Here is a 22,765-nt window from a genome sequence, read left to right as displayed (position 1 = left end):
TCTCACAAAACAAACTGAGGGTTGCCGGGGGGAGGGGGTTTGGGGGAAGGGGGTGGGATTATGGACATTGGGGAGGGGATGTGATTTGGTGAGTGCTGTGAAGTGTGTAAACCTGGTGATTCACAGACCTGTACCCCTGGGGATAAAAATATATGTTTATAAAAAATAAAAAATTAAAAAAAAAAAAAAGAAAACTAATAGCATGTGTTTTCATTTTACTTATTTTTTAGCTCATAGATCCCACATTCTATTTATTAAATTCAATTAAGTATTTTGTAACTCTTGAATAGACAGAATATTTTTGGTTTCTGTGGTTAGGGCTTGAAAAATTTAGGTCAATCGGGCATCATCAAAAAATGGACTGTAAAGTGTAGATAATCTCTTCTTCATTTTTTTTTTGTTTCTTTTTTAAAAATTCTTCTAAAGTCTTTCTCATTGCTTTATACTATTACTGTTGCTTTTTTTTTTTGTTTTTCTCTATCACTTTTGTTTTTCGTACTTCTCTAGAGAAGTTTTCTTCTCTACTTGCAGTTTTCCAGGATTTGTATAGAGTAGACTTTAGGGTTCTCATGGGATTAATGCTCAATAATTACCAGATTCAGGAATGCCATCTATAACTTTACCTATAAAATGCAATTATGTAAATTTTTAAATATTTATTTCCAATATGTAAATGTAGGTATCTATAGAAATTTGTTAAGTTTTCTTGTTCAAAGAACCTTTTTTTTCTTTTTTTAGATCTATCTCTTTCTTTATCAAGTATGAAAATTAGCTTTCTTTTGGGGGCCTGCTTTTATAAAGAAATCATGATTTTAAAATCACTCTACAAACATTGCATATCTTTTATTCATTAGCTTTTGAGCTTAGACAAATAACTTCTGCGCCTCACTTTTTTCCTCTGTATACTATTAATCCTGTATACTATTAATACTAATAGTCCTGACACATAGGAATATAAAGCTTCAGTGAGTTCATGTTAAATGCTTAACATTTACAAATCACTTAGTAATTGTCTGATATTCTAACTAAAATAGAATGACAAAGCTTACTTTGCTTAGTTCTAAAGAAGGCAGAGAAATTGAGAAAACTTTTTGTATGCTTTTCACTAACATATCCATATTGTACATTAAACATTTTCTGTGCATATAAAATTACTATACTGATTATTATAGAGTATTGAGAAAAGGAGAAAAGTACAAAAATAAAAATTAACCATAATTATACTACCTCATCATTGTGCCCAGAACATGTTTGTTATTTCTTTTAAGTTTTTTTCTCATATGCATATTCATGAGGATTTTTTAAATTTTAAAACAAATAATAGTATCAATTTTGTAGCATGCATTTTTTGTGCTTTTGATTATTTATAATCATGTCTGATATGGCAGGTTCATTTTCTACAATCAAGATGTCCTTTAAATTATTTAACTTTTCTACCATCATTTAGATCCCTTGTCTTTTTTTGGAGTCCCTGTCATCTTTTGCTTTCTTTCTTAATTTATTCTCTCCTTTTTAGTTAGCCTATTCTTTGATAAGGGGTTTGGGGGAAGTATGTATTTGTGATTTTACATGCCTGAAAAGTAATTACATCCTTATGCTTAAATTTCTTCAAAGAAAGAAAGTTTAGTTTCCAGTGTTTTCTCCTGAGAAGTCCAATGCTGTTTCAACTTCGGATTCTGATCCTGTTTCTTGTCTTTGGATGCTTTAAAATTTTTTCTTTTCTTGGTGTTTTGAAATATCATGGTGATATACCCTGATGTGTATATGTATTTTTTTCCCATTCATTATGCTTGGCACTCTTTGTTGAATATCCATTGCTTGGTTGTTAGTCTCTTGAGGTTGGTCTTTTTTTAAACATTGTTTCATGGATTTAATGTCTTCTCTTATCTCTTTGATAATGTTAATTATTACTCTGAAGTTTTTTTTCAGCTCCCTACTCTTCTGATCCCTGCTCTTATCCTTCTCTTTCATGCTGGAAACCTACCTCAAATATTTGTTTCTTGGTTCTCTACTCTTGCTGAGTGAGACACTGAAAAGGCAATTATCAGAGAAGGGAGGACGTGGGACGCAGGGAGGTAGAGAGAGAGGGGAGAATGTGTTGTGTTTGACAGGATGAGGCAGTGGGTCTGTGTCTTCTTTGGTGAGCTTCGCTGTAAGACAGTCCTGTCATCGGCTATAGTTCCTTTAGTAACTATAATTTTCATTGTAAAAACCATAGTTTTCATTGTAAAAACTATAGTTTTCATTATAGACCCTAAACCATCAGTATTCATAGTTATTTTCCCCAGGGAAGTTTACCTTCTTTAAAGAAAGATCTTTCAATCTGCTTAAGTTTAGTTGCTCTTTACCATTCGGGAATTGGGCAGGGTGAAACAGCATCCAGCGCAGTCTGTACTTCACATGTATCCCTCTCCTGTATCTGATAATTCCAAGTTTCTGGCTCATTTTATTGAGAGAGTAAACTTTCTGGGCTTCCAAGATTGGTGTGTGGTGGAAAAATTCCTTGACTGCCTAAGTAGGAGTAGAGGCTTAAGGTTTTAATTATTTATTGTACAAACATTGAAATAATACTCTTTTGAGACCTTACCTCCCTCCATCTTCTGTGGAACCTCTTATTTGTAATTCCTGAACACTTCTGGGTTCTGCAGAGCAAAATCATTTTTTAATTTTTCTTTTAGATACACATAATTGTAATTCCTTTTTTGACAATTTGGTTTGATTTGTACACTCTGCTCATCCTTCTGCTTCCCATGTACATATATTAATATATTATGGTTTGGGTTTACAAGTATTTTTCTTAATTTATTGAAGATGAAATTTGTTTTTTCTTTGTTATTTTGGTTGGGTTTTTAAGAGATAGAGGAATTGGTTAAATCTCTGTCATTTTTGGGTACTGGCTGGCTCAGTAAGTAGAGCATGTAACTCTTGATCTCGGGGTTTGAACTCAAGCCGCATATTGGGCACAGAGTTTACTTAAATATAAAATTAAAAATTTTTAAAAACCCTTGATCATTTGGAAAGTGGATGTCTATTACAATCCTTTGTATTTGTGAAAATAAGTTTTTTAAAACTAAATGAATTAAATCACCCCTCTTTTAAAAACATAGTTTGTCCCATTATCAAACATATTTCTATGTAGTACAGTGATGGTTTTCAAAAGTATACTAACTATCTTAAATATCAATGAAGTGTTTTAGTTTTCACTTTTATATTTAGGAACACATAAATGTAAATTGTTGGATATTGATTAAAAGAGTCTACAATCTTAATTTCAACCATTATATTTGCCAGTAACCACTTCTTGTTTCAGTGTTTTTCTTTTATGTTCCCAATTCCAGTATAGTTTTTCTTCTGTTGGAACTTTAAATCCTTTGATATATATTTTTAGTGTTCTTCACACCCTTCATATCTTTACTTCCTGCACTTTCCTAGCTTAAATCCTTTCATCCTGATTTATTATAATCATGTCCTTCTTCATACCCTCAATATCCTTGCTTCTTTTTTCCCTCCATCATACCTCCTTGGAAAACCCTGTCCTCCCCATACTGCTCCATACCTGCACCAGAGCATCTGAAAGTGACTGAAGAAAAACACATAATCATATTGGCTAGACTAGATTTTTCTCATAAGTGGGACTTTAATGTTGCCTAGCAGCCCTGTTATTCTACTACATAGATATTCCTACTTTGTTACAAAATTATTTCATACCTTCTTCTCAAACTTGTAACACCTCCTGTTCTCTTTTTTTCACACTTAGCTGATTGTTTTTGCTTCCTTAATAGAGACAACAGAGAATTCTTCAAGGCTTAAACCTACTTATCCAGGTGCAGCTGTACCCCTATACTCTACTTTTTCTATTACAGTTACCTCTAAGGTTGGTCCTTACTCTTGTCTAATAGATCTGACCCCTGGTCTCCACCTCAAGAACGTTGCTCTTCGGATTGTTTACTGACTTTAGTTTCCCCACTTAATATGAGATAATTCTTATCATTATACTAATATACTCTGTTAGCTCTTATCTTTAGAAACATTCTCTCTTGATTAAGGCTCTCCAGAGACACAGAACCAATAGAATATACTTACTTCCTGATACACACACACATATACATACCCAGATATGTCTATCTTGTATATATGTATATACCAAGATATATTTGAGGAGAGGGAGTTTTATTTCAAGGAGTTGGCTCACACAATTGTGGGAGCTGGCAAATTTGAAATCTGTAGGGTAGAACAGCAGGCTAGAAATAGGCTGGAGTTGTACAGTCCTGAGGCAGAAATTGCTTCTCCAGGAAACTTCAGTATTTTGTTCTTAAAGTAGTCAAGTAACTAGATGAAACCCACCACATTGAGGCTAATTTCTTCTGCTTAAAACCAACTGACTGTAGATGGTAACCATGTCTACAAAATACCTTCATGTTAATGCCTGGATTAGCATTTGATTAAATAACTGGATACTGTAGCCCAGCCAGGTTGACATATAAGATTGACGATTACAACCCCCCTTGTTTCCTCGTGCCCTTCTAGCTACATTCCCTACATTTTCTTTATGATAAATCTCAACTGTTTCTATTCACTCTCTTACTCTCCTCCTATTCTGTTTTAAACCCATTCCAATCAGTTTTCTATTTCTGCTCTTGATTTGTCCACAATTACCTTCTTACTGTCCAAATCACAGGGAATCTCCCAGATGTCATCTTTTCTCTTTCAGTAGACATAGATACTTCTTCCTTCTTGAATCTCTATCTTCACTTGTTTCTGGAATACACAGTCACAGTGCTTCTTAGAAAGCTAAACTGTAAATATTGAACTATCTCAAAACTCAATCTTTAGACCCTTTAATCTTTTCTGTCTTTATTCACTCCTTAGTGCGTAAAGTAAAAACCAATTCCATAGTTTTATTATTTTTATCAAAAAATAATGATAGTGGAAGAGGTAATATAGTCATATGATTTAAAATTCAAAATAAAAAACTCTGTGGTAAAATGTCATTCTTCCACCCATGGCTCTCAGCCATCAAATTCTCTTCCCTGAAGACAACCAGTTGCCAGTCTCATATATTTTTTCTGAAGATTATGAATATAATAACACATAACATACTCAGTGAGAGGCATTATGGTGTAGTGCCTAAGAACTTGGACTATGGAGCACGACTGCCTGTAATCATATTCTGTCTCTGCCAGTTACTGGCTATGTAACTGGCAAGTCTCATAGCTAATCTGGGGCTCAGTTTTCTTCTGTGTACAAAAGGAACATTTAAAATACACTTGACAGAGTTGTGAGATATATGATAAGTATGTGTAAAGAGCTTAGAAGAGTGACTGATACATAAAAATAAATAGCACATTCCTTCTTTTTGCATAAATGATAGCATAATATACAAACTGACGGGCATCTTGCTTTTTTTTTAATCAACAAATATCTTGGTGGGCTTTTCTTTTCAGCACAAAAATTATGCCTCGTTTTTTCTAATGGCTGAATAGTTATTCATTGGATGGATGTACTGTCTAGTTTTTAGGCTCTAAAGAACAATGTCTTTGGTGATGGCTTCCAGATGTATAGCTATTGGATATTTCCACTTAGATACCTAATAAGCACAAAGCTTTTTAGTTATCCTTGCCTTTTCTTTTTATCTTATTTACTACATTATAATCTATCATGGTTTTTTTTTTTTTTTTAAGCTCTACCTTCAGAATCTCTCTACCTATTGCAGGCACTTTATTCTCAGCCTGCATTGCTGTAGTGAGCTGCTCAAATCCAACAACTTGAGAATCATTGTAAACTTGTGGCAAAATAATTTTCAGCTTTCAGTGTTCTTCCATGTGGTTGCCTTTCTTCCACTTTTACTCTTCTGTAAACTGTTCACACAGCAGTTTTAAATCTAAATCAGACTGTTTGCCATTCACATCGTATTTTCCAGTGGGTCTTTCCTCATTTAAATTTAATTCCTGAGTTCTAACTAGATCCTAGTAGAACTTTTATAACCTGGCCTCTTGATTTCTTCCTTACCCTTACTTCCTGTTACTGTGTTTCAGCCACACTAAATCCCTTGCTCTCTTATGAGTACTCTCCTTATAACATTTTATCTCATAACCTCTGTACCTTTTACTCCCTCTACCTGGAGCACTGTTCTGTCATATGATCACATGCTCATTCCCTCACTTAATCTCATATGTGAGCTCTGCAAAGTCACAGTCACAGGCTGCCTGACTACACTTTTTACTCTCTAACGTTTTAATCATATTTTTTATTATTTTATCATATTTTAAAAATCATATTTTATGATTTTTTAAAAAATATTTTTAAAAAATTATACTGTATTTTTCCTTATAGATTTTTCATTAACTTTTTTCATTTGTATATTCTGTAATTGTTTGCTGTCGCTCCATCCTAGAATATAATTATGAGAGTCGGTACTCTCTTGTCTCATTCACTCTTGTACTTCTAATATGTAGAACAGTGCCAAATACATATTGGATTGATAAATAACTGTAGAAGCACTAAATAACTGTTTATTGAACTCTCTGTGGTAAAAGGCTAGTTTTTTAATTACCAGTCTGTCACAACCTAATAGTTTTGTGAAATGCAATAAACTGAAGTATATGTTTCTCAGTATCATTTTAATATTAAAGTCAATAGACATGAGATCACTGTCAGATTGTTATAAAAGTTTCTAAAAGCTTACTTTCATGTTTGTACTGATAATAAGCTGTTAACTGACTGTTCGTTGTCTGCACCCATTTGTGGACCATATTATGGGTAGTACAACACTAAAACAAGTTTGCCATTCTGTAGTTGGCATTTAAAATTTGAAGCCTAAAGGAAGTATTTTTCTCTTTGGTAAACAAGGAGAAGCTGCTTCAAAGACAGTGGCACAGAATCCAGGCAGAATTCTTGTAGGATTATTAATTTTTAAAATAGTTCCTTTAGTAATATCAGAAGAATTAAATTGGTGCTCCCTCTATGCTGGAGGGAGCCTTTTTCAATGGACTCAGACATCACAATTCCGATGTTATGTCTGTATCATTAAATTAGAAGTCTCAGGGCGCCTGGGTGGCTCAGGCATTAAGCATCTGCCTTTGGCTCAGGTCATGATCCCAGGGTTCTAGGATCAAGCCCCACGTCAGGTTCCCTGCTCAGCAGGAAGCCTACTTCTCCTTCTCCTACTCTACCTGCTTATGTTCCCTCTCTGGCTGTCTTTCTCTCTCTCTGTCTACATTCATACATACATACATACATACATTAAAAAATAAATAAGTAAATCTGTCTTTAACAATTTTTTTAGAATTCTCTTTTTGATAATTTTAATTGCTAAAATGTTGGTATGTGAAATGAAAATTCAGCAAAGTTTAAGTTTTTGCAGAGAATAAGCAGTGCTCTCTCCTATCTAATACTTCTGTGAAAATTTATGGATCATTTGCTTTTCTGTTCTAGTATGTTGATTTTTTATGTTTATACATCTAGGATGGGAAGAGGTTAATTACAATGGCCGTTGAAGTTTGGGATTTGGGTTCACGAGGAGATATATAGCTAAAAGCAAAAGTCTCTTTGTTTAAAAAAAGATTTCATTTATTTGGGAGAGAGAAAGAGTGCCCATGCATGTGAAAGTTGGGAGGAGGGGCAGAGGGAGAAGGAGAAGCAGACTGCCAGCTGAGTAGAGAGTCCAATGCAGGGTTTGATCGCAGGACCCCAAGATCATGACCTTAGCCAAAGGCATAAGCTGAGCCACCCAGGCTCCCCAAAAGCAAAGGTCTTTAAATTGAATAAAACCTGTGTCTTGGCTTCCACTAGTGAATTCCGACCAGCTTGGTATTAATCTTAATGCTTTCTGACTCCTTAACTTCCAAGTCATTTTGTTTTGGGGATCTAGAAGTATGTACTGAATTAAGCTCCATTGGGTATGATTTTGTATGCTCAGGGCAAACTCTGTTACACTATTATCCTAACTTGAGTAAGGTGAATGCCGTATATCCCTCCTATCTTTGAGCTATTCTCCTTTTTTATACAGATTAATTTAAAAAGTACTTTTAACTTTCATAGTAGCATCAAATATCCTATTGACAATGTATAAAACGTTGTAGAATCATTAGCCTGTATTTTGAAAGACTGTTTCTTAGTTTACTATATTGAGACACTGTATATTAGGAAAAAAAATTTTTATTAAGTGTATTTTAAGTGGACACTAACTTAAATACATTTGTTTACATCTTGTTTTACATTTTAAGGCAGTAATCACTATTAAAATGGAGTTGGCAAATTCAAATATTTTCAGGTTGGCAAATTTTAAGTGTGCATAGATGATAGATACAGATAGTATTCTGTATATTTATGTGTGTAATTAAAGGGAAATAGTGAAGTTTTAAGAGAAATGCATGTTCATATATAGTTATGGATATGTTTGCAGATAAGTAGATCAGTATTCCAAAACACTGATCATTTCATTTATTCTTAATGTACATTCATTCATATTTGCAGATAAATAACCTAGAAGAAAAAAAAGGGAAGTTACTTTAGTTGCACAAACTCTTATTCCTTTACCGATATTTTCTACACTATCACCATTTCAATAATGAAAATAAATATGAATAGAGAAAAGTTTAAGGTTTGTGTCATACCTGTTTCTCAGATGACTTGAAATAGAAGTTTGAAAATAGTTAAAGATTTGCAAATATAAGTGAACATTTAAAAGTACATTGACACTGTGGGAAAAATAGGTCAACCAGAAGTTCACAGTGTACATTTTTAATTAATGAGTTTGGTAGGCTCTGTATTTCAGAGTTTGGAGGTTATGCCATCCACTGAGGTGAGGAACAGTAGGCAGAGAGCCGTCTTTCTGGGTAAAGATCATGAATTGATTGTAAACATCGAAGGTATCTTTGAAGTGTCTGAGTTAAAGGTATTAAAGAAGCAATTGTATATACACAGAATTTGTGGTCAGAATAGAGTTCTAATAGGCTTGCTTAGTATCTCCTCACTAAAGTAAGCATATTTGAGGGTGGAGAAGAGGGGTTGTTTTTTTTTATTTGACAGAGAGAAATCACAAGTAGATGGAGAGGCAGGCAGAGAGAGAGGGAAGCAGGCTCCCTGCTGAGAAGAGACCCCCCCCAATGCGGGACTCGATCCCAGGACCCCGAGATCATGACCTGAGCCGAAGGCAGCGGCTTAACCCACTGAGCCACCCAGGCGCCCGAGGGGTTGTTAAATCTTTCTTGCTGATAGTTAGTTTGAGGCTGTTTTTAAGTGGGAAATGCCAATGAGCCAAGCTATAGAGACACTGAGGCAAAGAAAATTATCTTGCAGCCTAAGATGATGACTTTATTTCTATAAAGTAAGTTTCTTTTTTTTATTGTGACTGAGTTGTAAACATAGAAACTGACTAGTTTCTTTCTTTCATCCGTTTCCATTATAAATTTGTAATCTTACGGATGAAGGTCTGATTAACGGGTGAATACCATAATATTCCTTTATTTCATAGCCATGAAGCTCATGACTGCATTGGTGAATGTTGCCTTAAACCTCAGTATTCATCAGGATAATACACAAAGACAATATGAAGCTGAGAGAAATAAAATGATTGGGAAGAGAGCCAATGAAAGGTTGGAGTTACTTCTTCAGAAACGCAAAGAGGTAAGTTTCATGTTTTGTATTCTCTATAAAAAGGTGTATGTGTATTTTAAATCTTATTTATATAAATTAGATTATGTAATCTCATACTTTTCAAATTAACCTGGAAGGTTCAGCCAGTGATTATCTGAGTGCTGTCTGAGTGCTTTCTCCTATGACTTTCAGGTGTGTCTGTCTCTATATTTATTCTTTCTTTAAAGACACCAATCATACTGGATTTGGAGCCCACCTTACTCCAGAATGACCCCATCTTAACTAATTATATCTGGAGAAGAAAATCCTAAAACAGTCCTCCTTTCGAAAGAAGATAGTCTGGGGGTTAGGTAACTGAGGATATCAGGGTATGAGTTCAGGAAACTTAATAAATACTAAGGTCAGAGCTGGGGATCAGCGAAGCTGCATTCCCAAAAGAAAGCCAAAGACTATTTATTAGTTAATAAATAAGGCATTCCTATGAATAAGGTTGGTTCCAGGTTTATACTGAAATTTCCATATGTATGCTGAAAGTGTTTCAAACTGGCTTTTTAGTAGGTAACAATTTTATTTGCCCATTAGGAAATAAAAATTTTAAATCTAGAGTATTAGTCTGTATTTTAACTTGAAAAAAGAATAATACCATATTGCTGCATATAAATTATCAATGAATAATGGGTTATAATAGACATTAGGAAACAGCAAACCTATGCCTAAATTATTGCCCATACTGTATGAGGGTGTTAAGATTGCTATCACAGATACCACAAACTGAGTGGCTTACAGAACAGAAATTTATCGTCTCACAGTTTTGCAAGCTAGAAGTTGAAGATAACTCCAGTTTCTCCATGACTTTATGTGTGTTTGTCTCTAAATTTATCCTTTCTTTAAAGATACCAATCATCTTGGATTGGAGGCCCACCCTACTCTAGAATGACACCATCTGAACTAATTACTTTTGCCACAATCCTATTTTCAAGTAAGGTTTGAGGTGTACTAGGGCATCAGGACTTCCATTATATGGATTTCTAAGGAACACAGTTAAAATTATACATACCACACTTGAAATATTGTGAAAGTAAATTTTGGAATTGTGCATCAGTAAGTACTACTAACCAAACTGTATGCCTCTTATGAATTAATTTTTTATGTAACAAATACAGCAAAAGTAATTTTTAAAACTTACAGTATGATACAGTAATTTGATGGTTTAATATGTAAGTATTCCCAATCTTATTTCCATAAACCTAAAATAAAGCATACAGCAAAAGAGTAAGTCAGAAAGTATTTTGTTCTCACATTCCTATATGTAATAAAAGCAAATATTTCCTTTTTTTTTTTTTTTTTTAAAGATTTGTTTATTTATTTGACAGAGAGAGAAAGAGCACAAGTAGGCAGAGCAGCAGGGAGAGGGAGAAGCAAGCTCTCCACTGAACAGGGAGCCCGATACAGGACTGGATCCCAGGACCCTGGGATCATGACCTGAGCCGAGGGCAGCCACTTAACCAACTGAGACACTGAGGCGCGCCTAAAAGCAAATACTTCACTGAGTATTGCCACAGAACAAAGTATAATAAGAAATACCACTTGGGATATAATTTTGTATCAGTGCTATTATTCCTGTTGAGCAATGAATAAGCTCAAGCTTTAATTCTAATCAGTAATATTGCCTGAATTTTTTATCATTGCTGAACTGTTTAATTGTGTTGCTGCATTCCATCACTAATGGCAAAGATCCTTCCTATCTTTTGCTTGCCATCTATATTGGGAACTTGGCCTACTCTTAGTTATGGACTAAACATTTGGAGAGTACTCTTTGGATACTTCAGATAGAATAGTAAGTTTCTTTTACAGTGGCAAATATCATAATTAAGGCTGACCTATTACCAAGAGAGGCAAAACAAGCCAGGGACCTGACTTTGTTGGAAGAGGTATAGAAATTGAAGCTTTTTCCCAAAGCAGGTCATATTTTGGGGATTGGAATCTGGCCACAGTTAGCCACACCACTCCTTGTTAGTCATTGCGTGTATATGTAAAGAGAGACAAAGAGGTTCTAAAGTCGGTATAACAGCTGTTGAAGTAATACAAGAGTACTTGTAATTTCTGATTATCTGTTGAATAATAAGTTAGAAAAAGCATTGATAATTACCAAGAATGAGAAGAACCAGTAATTAAAAATAACTGAAACTGTACATTTCAGATAAAATCAGGATTTAATTTTTTTCTTTTCATTTCAGCTACAGGAAAACCAGGATGAAATTGAAAATATGATGAACTCTATTTTTAAGGGTATATTTGTTCATAGATACCGGTAAGGAATTTTATAAATCACTCTAGATTTTTCACTTAAATAATTGATTGCTTCTTTGTAGTACTAGGTAATTATAAAAATATGAAACTCCCTAATTACTTGCTTTGTTTTCCAGTAAATAGTTTTGTCTATAAAGGCTAAATAAATATCATACTGTTGTTGCGAAGGAAATTGTATCACTACCACACTTGCAAATTCAGAACATATACAGAGGCATTCAATGTACTTACATTTGTACTAATGGAATAGTAATTAATATGATATTATAAAGTTAATATGGCCTTAGGAAAATGTGATTGTCTTGGTATTTGAAAAAAAAATTAATACCCTACTTCATGCCTGTGATACTCATCTTGTTCTGTGGTCAGATTAACCCAACAGTCTTTTAAAAATAGCTCTGTGACAGAAAAGGGCACCTCTGTAAATAATCAAGAGCTCTTCTGTACCTTCAGCTATACAGATGAAAATAGAAACAAAGCATTTACAAAGTATTCTTGTCATATTGCAGGACAAACAAGTTTAGTATATCTTCCTCTGAATTTTAAGATTACTGATACATTATTGGGCGCCTGGGTGGCTCAGTGGGTTAAGCCACTGCCTTCGGCTCAGGTCATGATCTCAAGGTCCTGGGATCGAGTCCCGCATCGGGCTCTCTGCTCAGCAGGGAGCCTGCTTCCCTCTCTCTCTCTCTCTCTCTCTGCCTGCCTCTCCATCTACTTGTGATTTCTCTCTGTCAAATAAATAAAATATAAAATCTTAAAAAAAAAAAAAAGATTACTGATACATTATTGAACAGCGTATTTCACAATGAATGAATCATATACATATACTCATTACTTTCTGTTAATTAGGCACGATAGGATATGATATGTTTAGGTAGATAGACACAGATAATAAATAGAAGAACTATTTTTAGACACATTTGAGATTTTAACTGGCCAGTTAATTTGAAGTTAGTTAAAACAAGGAAATCTATTTTTTAAAAAAGAAAAAATGTAATTTTGATATTTTAACTTAAACATTTTGTTTTAATTCAAAACATAAAAAGATGTTTTGATCTTGGTATTGATTCAAAGAAGAATAAAACATTAACTCAAAAAGATATATGCACCCCTGTGTTCTTTGCAACATTATTTATTTCAGCCAAGATATACAAACAACTAATAGATGGAGGAGTGGATAAAGAAATTGTATATGTGCTTGTATATATACAATGGAATATTATTCAGCCATTAAAAAATAATGAGATCTTGGGCGCCTGGGTGGCTCGGTTGAGCGACTGCCTTCGGCTCAGGTCATGATCCCGGACTTCCAGAGTCAGGTTCCGCATCGGGCTCCCAGCTCCTTGGGGAGTCTGCTTCTCCCTCCGACCTTCTCCTCTCTCGTGCTCTCTCTCACTCATTCTCTCAAATAAATAAATAAAATCTTAAAAAAAAAATGAGATCTTGCCATTTGCAACAATATGGATGGAACTTAAGAGCATTATGCTAAGTAAAATAAGTCAGGCAGAAAAAGATAAATATTGTGATATATATGGACTCTTGAAACAATAAAGCAAGATCATAGATATAGAGAACAGATTGGTGCTTGCCCGAGTCAGGATGGGTGGGAGAAATGAGTGAAGAGGATCAAAAAGCAAGAAGGAAAAAAAATACGGTGCGCTACTCAACAACCCAGAAAATAGTTGTTTGTTATCTAGTAATTTGTGGTTATCTTCCATATTATTAGGAAATTTAGGCAAGTTTAATAAACTTGCACTGAACCTCCTTAATGGGTAATGGAACTTTTAGGAAAAAACCTGGAAGATGAAAATACACCGGGAAATTCTGTTCAATAACTGATTTTAAAAAAGATACTGAGAGAGACTGTACAACCTGAGAGGGACACATACCTCCCCCCACACACACATCTTAAAGTTGGAGATATCTGCAATTTGGGCAAATATTTCAACCAATTAAAAAAGTAAAAACCACCTGTCTTTTTAGGAAACTTAAAAATAAGAAAACAGAACTGTTTATATTTACAAATTTACTATATTCAGCTCTCATACTTGAGTTTCTGTTACCATTTTACTTCAGCCTATTCTAATTTTTGTTTATCTGAAAACTACTTTATTTCACCTTAAAAAAAAATAGAGCCAACGCCTTTACTTCGAGTATGGAATATTTAGAGTTTAATATCCTCTTTTATGCATAAACTACACATTCTATGAATTATTGAAAAATTAATTTTTTGAATTGTTAAAAAATTTTAATTATTTTTGAGAGAGTGAGTGTACATAAGAGTAGGGAGACGGAGAAGAAGACTGCCTGTTGAGCAGGAAACCTGATCCCAGGACCCTGAGATCATGAACTGCCTGAGCCACGCAGGTACCCCCTGAAAAATTAATTTTTAAAAATAAAAGTTCTTCCACATACCTGTCATGCAGTCTTTTTTTTTTTTTTAATTACAACTTGGTAGAGGTTTAATTTACATAAAACAAATTACACGATGTGATATAGTTATTTATAAGAAATACATATTTGGTCATTTGGAACTTTCAGTCCTACCCCCAGGCTCTGAGGAGTGGAGGAGGGCTGGAGATTGAATCAGCTGTTTGCTGTGACATAGTTAATAATGAAGCAGTGAAGCCTCCATAAAGACCTGTAGGATTGGGTTCAGAGAGCTTCTGGGTTGTTGAACAAATATAGATGCGAGGAGAATAACACACCTGAAGAGGGCTTAAAAGCTCTGTTCACCTTTCCTGTGCATTGCCTTATGTATCTCTTAATCTGACTGTTGATTCAAATTCTTTATCATATCCTTTAATGAATTGGTAAATGTGACTAATTGTTTCCCTGAATTCTGTGAGCCACTCTAGCATATTAAAAGAATCTAAGGAGAGGTTGCCTGGGTGGCATAGTTGGTTAAGCATCTGACTCTTGGTTTTGGTTCAGGGTGATTTCATAGTGGTGAGATTGAGTTAGGCTCTATAGTCAGCACAGAGTCCACTGGTAATTCTCTCTCCCTTCTGCTTGCTCTTGTGTTCTCTCTGTCTTTCCCTCTTAAATAAATCTTAAACAAAAAACAAAAACAAACCTAAGGAGCAGGTGGTTGGAACCTCCAATCTGTAGCCCACGGGTCAGAAGCATAGGTGACAAAAGCCTGGGCTTCAGACTGCCATCTAAATTGGGGGAGTAGAGGACAGTCTTGTAGGACTGAGCCCTTTTTCTGTGGAATCTGATGCTGTGTTTAGGTAGAGAGTGTCAGAATTGAGATGAATTCTCAGAAACTAGCAGGTACTATTGGTGTGTGTGTGTGTGTGTGTGTGTGTGTGCGCGCCTGCGCGTGCGCGTGCACGGAGGGGAAACCCATGCCCCGTATTCAAATTGGGCCCAGAAATACAAAAAGAGTTGGTATCAGACAAGAGTGAAGTGCGTAAGTTGATGAGTTTTGATGTATGTGTGTGTGTGTGTGTGTGTGTGTGTGTGTGTGTGTAGTTTTAAAACTACTACAGGCAAGATAATGAATATATCCATCATCCTCAGAAATTTTCTCTTGCCATTTTGTAATTCCTCCCAACCTTGCCAGTCTCCCCCACTTCCATCCTTAAGCAGTTCTTGATTTGCTAACTGATTTGTTTACACTTTTAAGGATTTCATAAAAATGGAATTGTACAATATGTGCTCCTGATTTTTGTTATTTTTGTCTTTATTTGACTTTTTTCACTAAGCAAAAAGTCTTTCATCATTAAGACTGTTAAATGTAAGTTTTTCATAGATGCCCTTTATCACGTTGAGGAAATTTCCCTTCTATTCTTTTTCTGAGGTTTTTAATTAGAAATGGGTCTTGAATTTTGTCAGATGCTTTTCTACATCTGTTGAGATCAGTATATGCAGTTTTTCTTCTCTAAGACTATTAATATGAATCAAGTTAGTTGAATTTCAAATGTTAGCCTTAAATTCTTGAGATAAATTCCTCATAGTCCTGTTGTATTATTCTTTCTATATATTGTTGCATATGATTTCCTGAATTTTCCTAAGAATTTTGCTTCTTTGCTCAAGAGAGATATATCTCTTAACTTTTTTGTTTTTATCAAATGTCTCTGACTGCTTTTGAACCACGGTAATGCTGGCTTTTTTTAATGATTTGCAGTGTATTTTCTCCTTTTTAATTTTCTGGAAGAGTTTAATAGTATTGTTACTATTTTTCTTCAGATAGGTATTATACCATTGTGACCTAGAATTTTCATTATAAGGATGTTTTTAAGTGCAAAATAAATTTCTTTAATAGATACAAGGCTGTTCATTTTATATATTACAAGAAAATGATACATTGATCCAAGTTATTAAATTATATCCCACAACTGTCAGCATAAAGTTGTTTATAATATTTGTGGTTTCACATCTCTTGTATCAATTGTATTTATTTTTCTTAAAAATTGAGATTTGGGGAGGAGTTGTTAAGACGGTGGAGGAATAGGGGAACCTTAAGCTTGCCTCCTCCCTTGAACATAGATAGATAAATATCAAATCATTATGAACACTCAAGAAATTAATCTGAGGACTGAGAGAACAAAACTGCAAGTCTTACAAGTAGAATTATGGAAGGTAGGAACTCTGAAGAGTTGATTTGGGGGATATAGGAACTATGGGTGCTGCAGGGGGGAGGGATCCCTGCTTATGGAGACTACTACATGGTATTATAAGCAGCAGAGCGTAAAATCTGAAGTTTTAGAAGCCTGCCATCACAGAGTCATGCCTGCCTTAGTGGTGCTTCTGTAGGGAGGGAGGGCAGAGACCCATGAGTAGGCAGCATAATCTGAGGATACCCTAGGTCACACAGAGAGAAAGTTTCCCTACTTGGAGTACATTTGGTACAGGTGCCATTGATCTGCCCCCTTCCCCAACATAGGAACAAAGACACCAGATCAGAGCAACAAACCTTGGCTCCAGGTTTGTGCTCCAGCTTACCATAAACTCCTAACTACTGCGTGTTCAGCTGACTATTTTCTGGGACCAGCCAGCACTGGCCACAGCACAAGACCCTCCTCCAGATCAGCACAGGTCCCTGCCTGGGGGAGGGAGGGTGGTCTCTGAACCCCCCTTTTTTTTTTTTAAAGAATTTATTTATTTATCAGAGAGAGAGGCGGAGAGAGCGAGCACAGGCAGACAGAATGGCAGGCAGAGGCAGAGGGAGAAGCAGGCTCCCTGCTGAGCAAGGAGCCCAATGTGGGACTCGATCCCAGGACGCTGGGATCATGACCTGAGCCGAAGGCAGAGGCTTAACCAACTGAGCCACCCAGGCGTCCCTGAAGTTTGGGGTTTTAAAACACAACTTCACCTGAGGTAAAACACAAGAGTGTGGTGCCGGCTGACATGTGGAGAGCTCAGGCAAAGAGAGACTGATGGGATCTGATGGAACCTGGGGACACAGGAGGGGTGATTGTTTGCTCCTCTATAAGGGCTTCCTGAGGAGTAGCTGGCTTGAGCTCTGCTCTCCTGAGACAACAGGGTAACACCATTTCCACCCCACACCCACAAGCACTAACCAACCTCAGTGAGAAAAACAGCGCCACCAAAGGGAGGCCTGAGTCATGTAAACCAAATCCTGCACACACACCCCCACAATTCTACAAGTGCATCTTTACTAGGTCAAGTCCCCCTGAGAATCCAGAGTATCGAGCCCCTCCTTGAAAAGACCAGCACAAAACCCCTACCCATCTGAAGTCTGTTGATCATAGAGTGCTAGAAAGCTTTAGCTTTGGGAACGATAGGATCTAGCTTCCTTTTTTTTTGTTTGTTTAAATTCAATTAATTAACATGCAGTGTAGTATTAATTTCAAAGGTAGAGTTCATTGATTCTTCAGTCTTTCGTGCTCATTATATCACATGCCTTCCTTAATGTCCATCACCTAGTTACCCCATTCCCCCCCCCCCCGCCACCTCCTCCTCTCCACCAACCCTCAGCTTGTTTCCTTTGGTAAAGAGAGTCTTATGGTTTGTACCTGTTTCTAATTTCTTCTTATATTTCTTTCCTTCCTTCCCCTATGATCCTCTGTTATGTTTCTTAAGTTCCATATATGAGTAAGGTTATATGATAATTGCCTTTCTCTGATTGACTTCATTTAGCGTAATACCATGTCATTGCAAATGGCAAGATTTCATCTTTTTTTTTATTTATTTGACAGAGAGAGGTCACAAGTAGGCAGAGAGGCAGGCAGAGAGAGAGGAGGAAGCAGGCTCCCCGCTGAGCAGAGAGCCTGATGTGGGACTCTGATCCCAGGACCCTGAGATCATGACCTGAGCCGAAGGCAGCAGCTTAATCCACTGAGCCACCCAGGCGCCCCAAGATTTCATCTTTTTGATGGCTGACTAGTATTCCATATATGTGTGTGTGTGTGTGTGTGTGTGTGTGTGTGTGTGTGTCTGTGTCGTCTTTATTCATCAGTTGTTGACACTTGGCCAGTTTCCATAGTTTGGCTACTGTAAACACTAGGGTACAGATACCCCTTCAGATCATTACATTTCTGTCTTTGGGATAAATACCAAGTAGTGCAGTTGTTCAACTAGGGTAGGTAAGCTCTATTTTCAGCTTATTGAAGAACCTCCATACTGTTTTCCAGAGTGGCTACACCAGCTTGCATTCCCTTACACAGTGTAAGAGATTTCCCCTTTCTCTGTATCCTTGCCAACATCTGTCCTTTCCTGACTTGTTAATTTTGGCCATTCTGACCGGTATGAGATAGTATCTTCTGGATTTTGATTTGTATTTTTCTTTTTTTTTTTTTTAATATTTATTTATTTGACAGAGAGAGATCACAAGTAGGCAGAGAGGCAGGTAGAGAGAGAGGGGGAAGCAGGCTCCCCGCTGAACAGAGAGACTGTTGTGGGGCTTAATCCCAGGACCCTGAGATCATGACCTGAGCCGAAGGCAGAGGCTTAACCCACTGAGCCACCCAGGCACCTCTGTATTTTTCTAATGTTGAGTGATGTTGACGATTTTTTATGTTTCTCTTGGCCATTTGTATTATCTTCTTTGGAGAAATGTTTTCTGCCCATTTCTCAATTAGATCATTTGTTCTTTGGGTGTCGAGTTTGAGAAGTTCTTCATAGATTTTGGTTACTAGCCCTTTATCTGATAGGACATTTGCAAATATCTTCTCCCATTCTTGGTTTGTTAGAACACTCATGAAGGAAATTGAGGAAGACACAAAGTAATGGAGAAACATTCGATGATCATGGATTGGAAGAACAAATATTGTTAAAATGTTTTTGCTGCCTAGAGCAATGTTTACATAAGACCAAAATACCATCAAGTTTTTTACAAAGCTGGAACAAATAATCCTAAAATTTGTATGGAACCAGAAAAAAATCCAAATAGCCAGAGGAATATTGAAAAACAAAACCAAAGCTGGTGGCATCACAATTCTGGACTTCGAGGTATATTACAAAGCTATAATCAACAAGACAGTATAGTACTGGCACAAAAACAGGCACATAGATCATCAGAACCCAGAAGTGGACCCTTAACTCTGTGGTCAGCTAACCTTCAACAAGGCAGGAAAGACTATCCAGCAGAAAAAGGACAGTCTCTTCAACAAATGGTGTTGGGAAAACTGGGCAACGACATGGAGAAGAATGAAACTGGACCATATTTTTACACCATATACAAAAATGAATGAAAGACCTATTTTTAAAATTTTCTTAATCTTTTTAATTTGCATTAAACAATTTTTTTAATGTTTTTTCTTGTGATGAAAACATTTTTCTTAAAATTTTATTTATTTGAGGGGCACCTGGGTGGCTCAGTGGGTTAAAGCCTCTGCTTTTGGCTCAGGTCATGATCCCAGGGTCCTGGAATCGAGCCCCACCTCGGGCTCTCTGCTCTGCAGAGAGCCTGCTTTCTCCTCTCTCTCCCTGCCTGCCTCTCTTGCCTACTTACAATCTGTCTGTCAAATAAATAAATAAAATCTAAAAAAAAAAAAAAGATTTTACTTATTTGAGAAAGCGTGAGTAGGATTGAGGGGCAGAGGGAGAGGGAAAAGTAGACTCCCCCACTGAGCAGGGAGTCCAGTGCAGGGCTTGGTCCTAGGACCCCGAGATCATAACCTGAGCTGAAGTCAGACGTGGAGCCGACTGAGTCACTCAGGCACCCATATTTTTGTATGTATATTAATTGTATCTTTTGGATCTAGCTTTCTTTCTTTTTTTTTTTAATTTTTTTATTTTTTAAAAAATTTTTTAAAAAGATAGATAGATTGATTGATTGATTTGGCAGACAGAGATCACAAGTAGGCAGAGAGGCAGGCAGAGAGAGAGAAGGGGAAGCAGGCTCCCCACTGAGCAGAGAGCCCTATATGGGGCTCGATCCCATTACCCTGGGATCATGACCTGAGCCGAAGGCAGAGGCTTTAACCCACTGAGCCACCCAGGCACCCCCAAGATCTAGCTTTCTTTAACATGCAGAACAAAACACTCCTAGGATCTAGATTTGTTTTCCTGAAGAAAATGACAAGATGGAGGAATTCACCCAAGAAGAAAGAACAGGAAGTAGAAGTAATGGCCAGGGATTTAATTAATACAGATACAAATAATATTTGAACTAGAATTTAAAACAACAATTATAAGATACTAGCTCAGCTTGAAAAAAGTATGGAAGACACTAGAGAATCACTTACTGCAGAGATAAGCAACCAAAAATCTAGTCAAGCCAAAATTTAAAATGCTATAACTAATGTCCAAACCCAAATAGATGTCATAACAATGAGGGTGGATGAATCAGAGGACTAAATCTGTGACATAAAAGATAAAATTATGGAAAATAATGAAACTGAAGTGATGAGGGTATTGGATCACAAAGGAAGACTCAGGAAACTAAGTGACTTCTTAAAATGTAATAGCATTCATATCATAGATGTCCCAGAAGGTGAAGAAAGAGAAAAAGGGGCAGAAGGTTTATTTGAGCAAATTATAGCTGAAAACTTTCCTAATCTGGGGAATGACACAGACATCAAAATCCAAGCAGCACAGAGAAGTCCTATTAAATTCAACAAAAGCTGGCCATCACTTAAATATATCATAGCTAAATTCACAAAATACATATACAAAGACAGAGTCCTGAAAGCAACACGTTAAAAATATCCTTAACCTACAAGGGAAGCCATGCTAGGTTTGAAGCACATCTGTCCACAGGACTGTGGCAGGCCAGGGGAAAATGGCAGAATATATTCAGTATACTGAATTCAGTATACTGAACCTTACACCTAATGGGGGAAATACGCAGCCAAAAATAATGTATTCAGCACGGCTATCACTCAGAATAGAACGAGAGATAAAGAGGCTCCTAGACTAACAAGAACTAAAGGAGTTTGTGGCCCCTAAACCAGTCTTACAAGAAATATTAGAGAGGAATCTCTTAGTGGGGGGAGAAAGAACAAAAGTAACAGACTAGAAAGGAACAGAACATCAGCAGAAGCACCATCTTTACAAATAGTAGAATGGCACTAAATTCATATCTTTAAGTAATCACTCTGAATGTAAATAGACTAAATTCTCCAATTTTTTTTTTTAAAGATTTTATTTATTTATTTGACAGAGAGAAATCACAAGTAGATGGAGAGGCAGGCAGAGAGAGAGAGAGGGAAGCAGGCTCTCTGCTGAGCAGAGAGCCCCATGCGGGACTCGATCCCAGGACTCTGAGATCATGACCTGAGCTGAAGGCAGCGGCTTAACCCACTGAGCCATCCAGGCGCCCTTAAATTCTCCAATTAAAAGACAAAGGATACCAGATAAAAAATAAGACCAGTCTATATGCCACCTACAAGAAATGCATTTTAGGGAGTGCCTGGGTGGCTCAGTCAGTTGAGCATGTGATTTTTAATTTCACAGTTGTGAGTGCAGGTCCTGTGTTGGGCTGTACCCTGGGTGTGGACCATATTTGGAAAAAAAGACAGAGAGAGATTCATACCTAAAGACACCTGCAGGTTGAAAGTGAGCGAAGGGAGAATAATCTGTCATGCTGATGGACATAAACAGAAAGCCTGAGTAGCCATATTTATATCAGATAAACCAGATTTTAAAGCAAGGACTGTAAGAAGAGATATAGAAGGGCATTGTTTCATAATTAAGGGGTCTGTCCATCAAGAAGATCTAAAAATTATATGTATATATGCTCTCAATTTGGGAGCATGCAAATATATCAATCAACTAATAACAAACATAAAGATACTCATTGATAATAATACACTAATGGTAGGGGGCTTCAACACCCTACTTACAGCAATAGGGTGTTAGATGAACAGGTCTTCTAAGCAGAAAATCAAGAAGGAAACAAGGGCTTTGAAAGACACACTCTACCAGATGGACTTAATAGATACATTCAGAACATTTAATCCTAGAGCAGCAGAACACATTGTTATAGAGTGCACTTACAACATTCTCTAGGATAAATCACATACTGGCTCACAAATCAGCTCTGAGTAAGTACAAAAGGATAATGAACATTCTATGCATATTTTCAGACCAAAATACTATGAAACTTGAAGTCAAACACAAGAAAAAATTTGGAAAGACCACAAATACGTGGAGATTGAAGAACATCCTACTAAGGAATGAATGAGTTAATCAGGAAATCAAGAAATTTTAAAAAGTGCATGAAAAGAAATGAAAATGAAAACATAACAGTCAAATCTTTGGGTTGCAGCAAAGTGAGTCCTAAGAATGAAGTATACTGCAACACAAGCCTACATCAAAAAGCAAGAAAATTCTCAAATATGCAACTAACCTTACACCTAAAGGTACTAAAAGAGGAACAGCAAATAAAGCCCAAAGCCAGCAGAAGCAGAGAAATAGTAAAGAATGGAGCAGAAATAAATGA

The 22,765-nt window shown here is 36.3% G+C and overlaps 1 protein-coding gene across 3 annotated transcripts in view; it reads left to right on the top strand.

The window, feature by feature from the left end:
• Positions 1-22,765, top strand: part of STAG1 (STAG1 cohesin complex component) — a 428,530-nt gene that overhangs the window by 263,307 nt on the left and 142,458 nt on the right. For all 3 annotated transcript variants that reach the window (XM_059390978.1, XM_059390976.1, XM_059390977.1), the window contains 2 exons: positions 9,476-9,627; positions 11,835-11,908. In XM_059390978.1, coding sequence (XP_059246961.1) covers positions 9,476-9,627; positions 11,835-11,908 — 226 coding nt within the window. The remainder of the gene's footprint in view (positions 1-9,475; positions 9,628-11,834; positions 11,909-22,765) is intronic.

This window comes from Mustela nigripes, chromosome 2 (genome assembly GCF_022355385.1).
Source record: "Mustela nigripes isolate SB6536 chromosome 2, MUSNIG.SB6536, whole genome shotgun sequence".
NCBI classification, from domain to species: Eukaryota; Metazoa; Chordata; class Mammalia; order Carnivora; family Mustelidae; genus Mustela; species Mustela nigripes.
Note: the sequence above shows the minus strand (reverse complement) of the source record. Positions and strands in the feature narration are given on the sequence as shown.